Source organism: Pantherophis guttatus, chromosome 4, assembly GCF_059756535.1.
Source record: "Pantherophis guttatus breed Tessera chromosome 4, ASM5975653v1, whole genome shotgun sequence".
NCBI lineage: Eukaryota > Metazoa > Chordata > Lepidosauria > Squamata > Colubridae > Pantherophis > Pantherophis guttatus.
This window is the reverse complement of record NC_142066.1, coordinates 37,887,432-37,899,557: the sequence shown is the minus strand read 5'-3', so window position 1 is coordinate 37,899,557 and position 12,126 is coordinate 37,887,432. Positions and strand designations below refer to the sequence as shown.

Below are 12,126 nucleotides of genomic sequence, written 5' to 3'. Positions count from 1 at the left end.
ATCTAGTATTGTCATGAAAGATTCCAACTGTGCTTGGGCCAAGCTGTTTTTCCCAAACCCCAGAGCTCTGAAATCTACGACACTACTTTACAGTCCCATAATGCGGAAGACTATAAGGAGGCCTTTGGATCATCCCAAATGCTCTTCTTTTCCCAAGAGGAATTCATGGAGCTTTGCTTACTTCATTTACCATCACATTCATCAGCTCCACTAAAAGCAAAGCCATCTTAGTTTGCCATTATTCCCCAGAAGAGATGGGTTTCTAGAGATTGACTTTTACATTACCCATTGTGATACTCTTTTAGATGTTTTAGATATTTTTTTTCCTGATGCCTCTGCTTCTCTCACTTTCATTCCTGGGTACACAGGACCACATTTGGTTCAGAGATATGGTTATATTGGCAAATAGAAGACAAACCCCACTGAAGGATAGTCCACTATGTACTCTTCCATGTTTTCTCCCCCATTTTCCTTAGTCTTTGGTGATAAGATCATCATCACCCTGCTGCCCAGGGATAGGTTTCATGCTATATCAACCCTCTGGAAAAGAATGGCATTCCCAATTCCTACTTCTTGTCTCTCTGTTTGCAGACAAATTTGTGAATCTCCAGATTTATCCTCATTTGGTATTCGCAAGAATGATGCAATTTACTACACAATTTTGCAAAAACCTGCTTTCATGCTTTCTTTCAAAGTTCAAATGTTTTAATTGTAATTCATATATTGTGAAAGAAAGTACCTCTTTCTTTATTTCTCAGACTTTATTTGTTTCTTTCACATATTTTGCCATGTTATATGCATGCCTTGCCTGACTAACCCATTTTTCAATGTATAATAACCAATATATCTATTACAGTCTAATTTTAGCTGAAAATTTAAATACAGTTTCCAAATCGAGTTTAGCACGTAACAAGAACCAAAAAATTCAATTTATATTATGCTGAACTATTTCAAGACACATACAGGAAAATTATTTTACATATCTTTCCCTAATATATACTGTATGATGGAATATTTAACAAATGGATAATGGATAATGAATATCTCACATATAGAATATGATAATTAAATAAATATTTTAGACATTCATATTTAAAGCAACACTAAAGAATGAGTCCTATTTACATTAAATGTTATGATTTTCTTCTTCAAAAATGTACTAATAAATCCAGTTTTGTTTAGCTATTGCTACATGCATTTTATATTGCATAAGAAATTCCAAAGCACAATATGTAACTTATAAAGAACTATTGTTTTCTGCACATCAAAAGTGTAGCAGAATTTTGTCTATGAATTTTAAGGTTTTGGAAGCAGCCTGAGATAACCTGTGAGAATTTTGATTCCTTCTTTAAAATCTTTATTTCTCAGTGAGTATATGATTGGGTTAATAACTGGAGTTATCACCAAATAAATGAGAGAGACAAGCTTGTCCTTGTCTAGGGAATACACTGATGGGGGCCTGATGTATGTGTAAATGAGTGCAGTAAAGTAAAGACTGATTACAATGAGATGTGAGGAACATGTGGAGAATGCTTTCTTCTTTCCTTCAGCAGAATGAATCCGGAAGATGCTCCTCAGTATAAAAAAATAAGAAGTTAGAGTCAACCCACAGCTACAAATCCCAAATACTACATTTGCAAGCATGGTCATAAATTGATTTATACTGATGTCTGAACATGCAAGATTCAACATTGGAGGGATATCACAAAAGAAATGATTGATGACATTGGAATCACAAAATGAAACGTGCAGCATAAGACCAGCATGTAGGGCAGAATCTATCATCCCAGCAATCCATACAATGCTTGCTATGCCAACACATACTTCTTTCGTCATGATAATGGTATAATGCAAAGGGTGACAGATGGCAGCATAGCGGTCAAAAGCCATAAATGAAAGAAGGAGCATTTCTGACCCCAAGGCCCATATAATGAAAAATACCTGTGTGATACAACCATAAAATGAAATCGTTTTTCTATTGGTCAAAAGACTTTGGAGTAACCTAGGAATTGTAACTGAAATTGAAAATATATTCACTAAGGACAAGTTGAATATGAGGAAGTACATGGGTGTGTGGAGTTTCTTGAAAACAAATATGGTAAAGATAAGGAGGAAATTGGCACTTAGAGCTGCAACGTAGATGAATGCAAATAACCAGAAGAGAAGTACCTGTATTTTTGAGGAATCAGTGAGACCCAGTAGGATAAACTCTGTAATAGCAGAATGGTTTTTTATTTCAACAATTCGGATTCCAGTGACCTAGAAAGAGCCAAAATTATGTGCAGTCATAAATGTAGTATTTTTATGTTGCCGAATAAATGTTGTTAATTTATTTCTAAAGACCACATAGCTATTCATCTGAGAGATATAGTTTGTTCCTAAGTCAAACATCACAAAACATAATTGCATATTTGCCATTGATATTTATGACAATAGTTTCCAATGCAAATAATCATTATCAGTTTTCTATTGTGTAGTGGAACTATTGTACATATTTGTAAATTTCATAACCTCAGCATTTCTGTATAGATTGGGCTCCTTATATCTTTGGTGTGTACTTTAAGAACATTAATTTTTCTATGACTATACAAACCTTGAATAAAAAAATAATTTGAGGGAAAATTATCAATTCTCCAAATTAAACTGAGTTGTTGAAATGGATTTACATTTTGGATGGAACTCTTGAATGGAAGTATCTCAAGTCAATGCTATGTTTCAGAAGATATTTTCTTTTTTGTTAATTGAATTGATACAGTGATATGAGATAATTGTAAGATTGAACTGATATACTTTAGCTTCCTTAATTGAATGATCTTTTTGTCCTCAAAAATTAGGGAGAATTATGTACTCAAGGGGAAAACTATCCTTGCAAGCATTTGCACCTTTTCATTTTGATTGAGCTACTTATTCAATCAAATATTTAATTATCTTTAAATGCAGTTCCATTGTTTTTAATATGATTATTCAAAGCATAATGAAATCTGGATTGAATACTGTTTTTTAAATTGTAATTTGTTACTTACAAGATTATTATCCTCTTTCAATTTGATCTAATTTTACAAGATTAGAAAAAGAATCAAATGTACTTTTTCATATTCTTTTCATTATATTAAAAAAAAACACTAAGTAAATTCTGCATGTTACAATAGATTGAGAAACTGTTTTTGACTTTACCTATTTCTTTCTATTGAAAAAAGTATTATTAATATGAAACCTAGGAATTGTCTGATTAGTGTTTTTGACTATACACATGACTCAAAATTTAGTGAAACCTAAAAATTTCCAGAACCCACAGTTTGTTTGCTGATCTGTTCTCATTTAATAAAATGTATCTGGGTTATATTTCTATTAGAAAATATGACAATTTGTATGAGTCCCAAAGTATTAGAATCAGAGTGTTTTAGTAAAAAGTACAGGTAAAACTTGGAGAAAAATATAGTTAAGAGCACCAATGTAAAATTCAGTTAGTATTACACCTAATATTGAAGTTATTTACCTGCATTCTAATTTCTTCTTTGTTCTTACTGGACTTTGTTCTTCTTTTGGTTGGAAAGATATTGCAGTCTGGCATCTATCAGCAGCAAAACATTGAAACCAATCACATTACATCAAGTCTAATGGAAAAGGCTGGTTTTGTGGTAAGCACCTTTATTTCCACAATAACCCAGTTTTCAGGTTAGAAATCTTTATTCTCATAAACTGATGTTGCACCTGGGAGAAACACGTTGGGGACTTCAGAAGAATCTATAATTGGATGCTTCTAATTATAAAGCAACATTTGTTCAAACCCCAAAGAGAAAAACAAAGAAACTCCCAATAGCTGTAACCATTCAGACTGATCCCCTGTCCCCTGGTTCTTTCTCCCTTCTGTTACATTCACTGGCTAGAACAATGCCACTCTTGCAACTGATAGTTCTCTTCTGGGTATTTGCATTCATCTATGCTGCAGCTCCAGCTGCCAACTTCATCCTCATGTTTACTATATCTATTTACAAGAAACTCCACACACCTATGTACTTTCTCATATTCAATTTGTCCATAGTGAATATATTGTCTATCTCAGTTACAATTCCTGGGTTACTCCAGAGTTTTTTGAGCCATAGCAAAACAATTTCATTTTATGGCAGCATCACACAAGTATTTTTCATTATATGGGCCTTGGGATCAGAGTGTTATGACCTAGGCTCCCCCTGTTCCTTTGCCTCTCTGATGTCTGACTCTGGAGGCTCCGAAGGCAGCACATAATTCCCAGGTGGCCCTGGCCCTATCTCTGCCTCTGAGCCGTCGTCCAAGTCTTCCCCAGACTCCAGGACTGGCCCATGTTCCTCCCCAGCCTCCTCATTGTCCGATTCTGCTGCCAGCTCCACAGGCCGCCAGCAGACCACAACAGTGAGCTGTTCCTTCTCTCATTTATGGCTTTTAATCGCTATGCTGCTATTTGGCATCCTTTGCATTAGACTATTATCATGAGGAAAGAAGTATGTGTTGGCATAGCAATCTTTGTATGGATTGGTGGAATGATAAACTCTGTTGTACAAGCTGGACTTACGCTGCAGATTTCTTTTTGTGATTCCAATGTCATCAATCATTTCTTCTGTGGTACCCCTGAAGTATTAGATCTTGCATGTTCAGACACAAGTAGAAATCATTTTACAACAATGGTTGCTGATGTAGTGTATGGCATGGGTAGTTGTGTGTTGACTCTAACATCCATTCAGCTCTTTGATTAAATAACCAGTATATAAAAGTCAATAAAATATATTATTTTATGGTCATGGAACTCATAGATTGCACATCCAACTATCCAATGTTTGTTTTATTTCTCAAGTAGACTTTAAAAGGATTACCAGGAAATTTAATTGCAATTTATATATTCTCCCTCCCCTCTCTCTTCACCCAATAATAATGTTTAATATTAAAAATGATGGGCTGATTCCAATAAAAGAATCAGTAATGTAATTTATCTTTCTATATCATTGGAATCAGGGTTGTAGAAATAAACAATTCTGCCATTACACAGTTTGTCTTTCTGGGTTGCAGGAAGAGCAGTGCCACTCCATCAGCCTGGCATTGATGGTTATTCACTGAACAATTAAAACAACATCAGCAAGTTATTACTCAGAGAACATAAATAAATAAAACTGAATATTTTATCACTACAACATAGAACAAGATTGTAACAAGGGGTTGGCTATGGAAAAAATCAAATACTGTTTATATGAAATTTCCAAGTCAAGCCAAACCAGAAAAACAAATCAAATTAGTTTACATGATGCAGCCTTAAGAATCTACCTACCATTGTATATAAGAACATCAGGAACTGTTTTGAAGTCCAGAACCTCATTGATAGGAACAAGAGGAACTGTGAGATAAAAGCACATTTAAAGATGAATATGAAAAGAAAGTACCAAAGACAAATAAACAGAAGTCAGTCTGAATGTTGAAACACAGAGTGAAAGTTGTCAAGAAAAAATAAAAAGATGCCAAAGGAAAGAAAGACAAGATATTGAAGTAATTCAATGAACAATTTCAAAGAGCTATGATGATTTCTCAATGGCCCCATCACTTCATACCAAGAAATCACTCAACAATTCTGGCTTGGTTCCCAGGTAATGCTTATAATCAGAGCAACTAGTTGTCAACAGCCATTATGATAGCAGAAAGGAAGAGAAACTGATCCTTGCCAGGGTTAAACAAACAAACAAACAAACATAGCAAAACCCTTCAACATTCAAGGGGCCAGCAAATAATACTCATGAAGGCAAGTATTTAATCTAATTATTTTTTTCCTATAATACCTTGAAATGGTTTTGAGATGGTTTTGAGATCTATAATGGTGATAAGGAGTTTGGACATAGATATGTCATTTGAATCTAACTTTTGGTCTAGAATTAGCCTACTTAAAGTAAAACAAATGTAATCAGTATGATTAGTTGTTACTGTATAAATTTAATCCCATTTGTTATGTTATTATTATTATCCAGGCTGTGATCATGATTTAAAATTTTTAAGCTAATTTAGCATCTGCAATCAATCAACAACTCTGAGTGTTGAATGAAGCAACCACAACTGATTTACCTTTTCCTGGAACTTGATGTCATTTTGCAAAAACAGCCAATACTTTTAATAACTTGAAGGTGGCTTGATGCCTGCTCCTCCTCCTGTACTTATACCAGAATATCTGCTTTAAAGTTGCATGGGAGACTACTCCAATAAAAGAGGGAAATAATGCATCACTCATTTGGTTATGGTTACGGGAGCGACGTGGAGTTCCCATGTAACACCTTTCCTATGCGAGCTGCACTGGCTCCCAGTGATCTTCTGGGTGCGCTTCAAGGTTTTGGTTATCACCTTTAAAGCGCTCCATGGCTATGGAGCGCTCCTGGTTATCTACGGGACCGCCTGCTACCAATAGCCTCCCACCGGCCAGTACGCTCCCATAGAGAGGGGCTCCTCCGGGTGCCGTCGGCCAAACAATGTCGACTGGCGGCCCTTAGGGGGAGACCGTTCTCTGTGGGGGCACCTACAATCTGGAACGAGCTCCCCCCGGAGATACAGAGGATCCCGGATCTGTGCACCTTCCATTGCGTGTTCAAGACTCTCTTATTTCATCAAGCTGGCCTGACCTAAATCTTCTCCCCTTTTAAATGTAAATTTTAATTTGTTTTTAAATTATTGGGTATTTTAAATTTGTTTCAGCCAAATTATTTAATTTGTTTTTATTCTATTTTAAATTTTTGTATTTATGTGTTTTATTCTGTGGCTGTTCACTGCCCTGAGTCCTTCGGGAGTAGGGCGGTATAGAAATCCAATAAAATAAAATAAATAAAAAATAAAATTTGTCTTTAACCATTTGCAGTAGCTTGTGACAATGCTTTGCCCTATTGTTTAGAAAAATAAAATACCCCTTTGAAATATTGTAAAGACCCAATAAGGCTTGCCAAGTAATTCTATAACAATCTATTTAGAACTGTGAAACAAATAAGTGAGTAGAAGAATTTGCTTTTCATACAGTGTAAGAGACAGAGAGAGAATGAAGGGAATTAAATGTTTATTATTTGTTACATTACTGGTGTGAACTCAAAGAGACTTTCCATTCCTGACAAAAGAATTTCTACAATGGAGACTATAACTTAAATAAACAAGGGTCTTCCAGTTAAGACCTTGGTCTCATTCGTCATCTTCAGGCTGGTGTTCTCAGCTTCGTGCTTCCAGGAGCTTGGAAGCTCCTGGAAGGACGAAGCCGAGAACACCAGCCTGAAGATGACGAATGAGACTTCATCGAAACGTTGCCAAGACACTTCCAATTTTATGTGGGAGAAGACCCGAATAACCAAAGACCTACATACAAACACCCGCAAAAACCTGAGAAAACACACACACACACACACACACACACACACACACACACACACACATATATGGAGACAGATATAATCCATTGCTGAAATAATAGCTTTTCTTCCCTTCTCCTTCTTCTCCTTCTCCTTCTCCTTCTCCTTCTCCTTCTCCTTCTCCTTCTTGTGAACGATGCACTTGAAAGTGGAACAACCCATATTTCCTTTGTTAACCTTTCCAATTATGAGAACATTTTATAAAGTTTCATAGCTTTCAATAAAAGTTCAATGTTCATTGCTAATCTCTCTTTTTTAGTTATATATAATAGTGGGGTTATGGAGAGAGCTTGGTGGAGTATCATGATAACTGATTCACAAGATACAATTTGCCAAAACTGGAAAGGAGAGAAGATAATTACTGATGAAGAAATCATTAAGACAATGTTTATTTTTATTTTATTTTATTTTATCTCGAATTTATATACCGCACCTTCTCCTGAGGGACTCAGGGAGGTGTACAGCCAGATAAAAACATACAATACAAACATTAAAAACAATTAAAACAACAATTAATTTGGCCCCAATTTAAGATAACAAACCAATTAAAAATTAAAAAATATTAAAAAATATGTTAAGCCAGCCCGGCTTGCTGAAAAAAGAAATTTTAAGGGCACGGCGGAAGGCACTGAGGTCTTGGATTCTCCTTATCTCAGGGGGCAGCTGATTCCAGAGGGTAGGTGCCCCCACAGAGAAGGCCCTCCTCCTGGAGGTGCCAGTCTACATTGTTTGGCTGATGGCACCCCGAGGAGGCCTTCTCTGTGGGAGCGCACAGGTCGGTGGGAGGTCGTCGGTAGCAGCAGGCGGTCTCGAAGATAACTAGGTCCTAAGCCATGGAGCGCTTTAAAGGTGGTAACCAACACCTTGAAGCGCACCTGGAAAACCACTGGGAGCCAGTGCAGCTCACGCAGGAGCGGTTTTATGTGGGAGTGCCAAGCAGCTCCCGTAATTACCTGCATGGCCGCATTCTGGACCAGTTGGAGCCTCCGGGTACTCCTCAAGGGGAGCCCCATGTAGAGAGCATTGCAGTAGTCCAGGAGTGAGGTGACGAGGGCATGAGTGACTGTGCACAGGGAATCCTGATCAAGAAAGGGCCGCAACTGACGAATCAGGCGAACCTGACAGAAGATCCCCCTGGCTACAGCCATCAGATGTTCATCCAAGGACAGCTGAGAATCCAGGAGGACTACCAGATTGCGCTCCCTCTCTGGGGGGGCCAAATACTCACCCCCGATAGTCAGTGATGGAGTCAACTGACTATATCGGGATGCCGGGAGCCACAGCCACTCAGTCTTGGAAGGGTTGAGCTTGAGCCTGTTCCTCCCCATCCAGATCCACACAGCCTCCAGGCACTGGGACATTACTTCAAGGGCATCGTTGGGGTGGCCTGGGGTGGAGATGTACAGCTGGGTGTCATCAGCGTACTGATGGTACTTCACCCCAAAGCCACAGATGATCTCACCCAGCGGCTTCACATAAATATTGAACAGAAGGGGCGAGAGAACCGACCCCTGAGGCACTCCACAAATGAGAGGCCTTGAGGTCGACCTCTGCCCCCCGCCAACATGAACTGCGACAGGTCTGAGAGAAAGGAGGAGAACTACCGTAACACGGTGACCCCATCCCCAACTCTTCCAACTGGTGCAGCATGATACCATGGTTGATGGTATCAAAAGCCACTGAGTCTAATAAGGCCAGAACAGAGGAGCAACCCCTGTCCCAAGCTCTTCAGAGATCATCTACCAACGCAACCAATGCTGTTTCCGTGCTGTGCCCAGACCTGAAACCTGGACTGGAATGGATCTAGATAAGATGTTTCCTCCAGGAATTGTGGAAACTGTCATGCGACCACACTCTCAGCAACCTTTGCAACAAAGCAAAGGTTAGAGACAGGATGATAGTTGGCTAATACTGCCGGGTCCAGGGAAGGCTTCTCGAGGAGCGGCCTCACCACTGCCTCTTTCAAGGTGGCGGGAAAGTGACCCTCATTCAATGAAGCGTTGATAATTCCCTGGAGCCAGCCTCGTGTAGCCTCCCGGGAAGCCAGTACTAACCAGGAGGGACACGGGTCCAGTAAACAAGTGGCCGCACTAAGTCCACAATGTTGGATTGTGCTGAAATGAGTAGATTGACATTTGAAAGAAGAGAACAGGAAAATAATATTATTTGATATGGGAGATATTTTATCAATGGTTTGACAAAAAAGTATGGAGATGAGATAGCATACATGAAATGAAACTTTGATGAAATGTTTAAATATTTACTTTGAAAGACTTTGAAAGAAAGAACCATTCAGCTATCAGGGAATTTGAGTTGTTAGGCTTAACACGTTCTACTGTTCTATGTTCTACAGAAGGGAGAGAGGGAGGGAGGGAGGTAAGGAAGGAAGGAAGGAAGGAAGGAAGGAAGGAAGGAAGGAAGGAAGGAAGGAAGAAAGGAAATTACAAAAGAGAAAACTATTCTTATTTAAGACCTGGCTCAAGAGGTGTATCTTAAGAGATCTCCTAAATGCAAAAGCAAAGAAATTGGTCATCAAGTGAATTTCCTATGGTATCAGTACATATCAATACCATAGTAAGTACCAAATCCATGATTAGTGCCCATTGAATTTCTAAGGGAATTTTTAGAGGAGCGTCTCTCATGGTTGATTGTGTAAAAGGAAGTATGATCAGCCATCCCTTACACATTTTGACCTCAGTGTGTTAAAGGCTAACAATCAATGTGGATTCATTCATCAATTTATTTGCATTTTTCACTGAACTCAGGGGGGTGGGGGTGGCACATAAAAAGCTAAAAAATAAAAGATAAAAGTAATTGTTAGCCCTCTGAATTAGTTAGCCCAGACAAGAACCATACATGAATACTAATACTAACTTTATTGTAAAATTACAATTACAAAACTGTTCAAGTTTAACAATACCACTTTTCTCTTTTAATTTTACTTCCCCCTTCCCCTAGTGAGAGTCCCCTGTGAGATACTTTCTTCCCTCCCCCCTTTCAAACTCAGAAATAATTTACAAGACCATTGTCTAAATTGACACTTTTTCTCTTTTCTCCCAAGATCATTCCCAAATATCATTATACAGATAAAGCATCAAATCACCTATGCAGCCTACACTGACCAAAGCAGGGGCTCCAGAAATGCAGTATTAAATTGATATGTCAACCTAAGACTTGGGACAAAACCCAGATTTTTAAGAGCTTTGCTGACTCTAGAAGAGACATAGTTCTTGTTTCTTCAGGAGGGAGATGCTGTTCCAGAGGTGAGAGATGTCACAGAGAAGGCATGTTTCCTCAGAAACAAAGGATGACAACATTTAATAGAGGCAACCTACAGCACACCCACTTTGCAAGAATATAGTGGTCTCTCAGATAACCAGATTTTTCAAAAAGCTCATAAAATGATCCTTGTGGTGTGTACTGATAAGTAGTCTAGCTGCTACATACTACCCCAATTATAATCACATTCAACAAATTGCAGCAGTCAAGTCATGATGTAATAATGTCTGATTAGTCAAGCAGTATATAGAATATAGTCCTAGTGTTACATAATTACTAATTGTTCAGCATTACAGAAAGAAAGGGGAGGGGAGAGAGAGAGAGAGACAGAGAGAGAGAGAGAGAAAGAAAGAACGAAAAAAGAAAGAAAGAAAGAAAGAAAGAAAGAAAGAAAGAAAGAAAGATGAAAGCACCTGAATACCATGAATTTTCTCACAATGACTGCAGTAAAACCTGATACTACAAAAAAAATTGTATAACTTAAAAAATGCTGCATGGGTTTACATAAGAATAGGAAAACACAGATACATTTTGCAGTATTTACCTTAAAAGATCATAGATGTCCTACAAATTGATTGAGTTCTGAAAACTTACATTCATATATTTGGAATATTAAATTCACAAATAGCCTCTTATTACCAATCTCTCTGAACAATGTTCAGTTTTCCAGGATGTTCACTGGTCAGATTTGTACCTTACTGTATAATGAGATTTTATGACTGAATTTTGAAATCAAGTTGTCAGCAATGATCTTACATAGGCATGAGCAGTCAGAAAGGGATTATACTGTGATCTTGCTCTTAAATGTAACCTAAATAATTGAACTGAGAAAGTTATGCCTGCACTGAGATCCTCAGAAAGAGTTACATTTGATGTTCAAAGACCATAAGGCAAAGCCAGGAAGATAAGTAAAATAAATAATTTATTGTATTCTAGAATGTGATAGATTTCTTTTTCTCTTCTTTTCATTCATTCATTCATTCATTCATTCATTCATTCATTCATTCATTCAGCTTTTATTCTAAAAATCTAACATTTACCAGGAAGGTGTTTGGAAAGAAATGATAATGATGTCTCAAAGGTATGTTTCTCAACAGCCCAATTACTTTATTACACGAAATCATTCAATAAAACTGGCTTGGTTCCCCAGTAATGCTTATAAACAAAGCAAACTAGTTGTCAGCATTATGATAGTAGAGAGGAAGAGGAACTGATCCTTACCAGGTGCAAAACTAAAGAATCCTTCAATCTTCAAGGAGGGGGGAAAATAATAGCTATGAAGGCAAGTATTTAATCTTGTTCTTCCATAATTCCTTGAAATGTCAGATAATTTTAAAGGCTATAATGGTGATAAGGATTTTGGGGGACACAAATATATCATTGGAATATGATCTCGATCTAAAATTTGTTTACTTAAACAATTGTAATTATGCGATTAGTGGGAACTGTATAT

The 12,126-nt window shown here is 37.5% G+C and overlaps 1 protein-coding gene across 1 annotated transcript; it reads right to left on the bottom strand.

Annotated features, from left to right (window-relative positions):
* Positions 1-1,296: 1,296 nt before the first annotated feature.
* On the bottom strand, positions 1,297-8,353 carry LOC117658937 (olfactory receptor 13G1-like). Its single transcript, XM_087893630.1, has 3 exons — positions 8,348-8,353; positions 3,497-3,571; positions 1,297-2,259 (listed from the first exon to the last, which is right to left on the bottom strand). Exons 1-3 carry the CDS (start codon positions 8,351-8,353, stop codon positions 1,297-1,299), a joined length of 1,044 nt encoding a protein of 347 aa, XP_087749756.1.
* Positions 8,354-12,126: the final 3,773 nt, after the last annotated feature.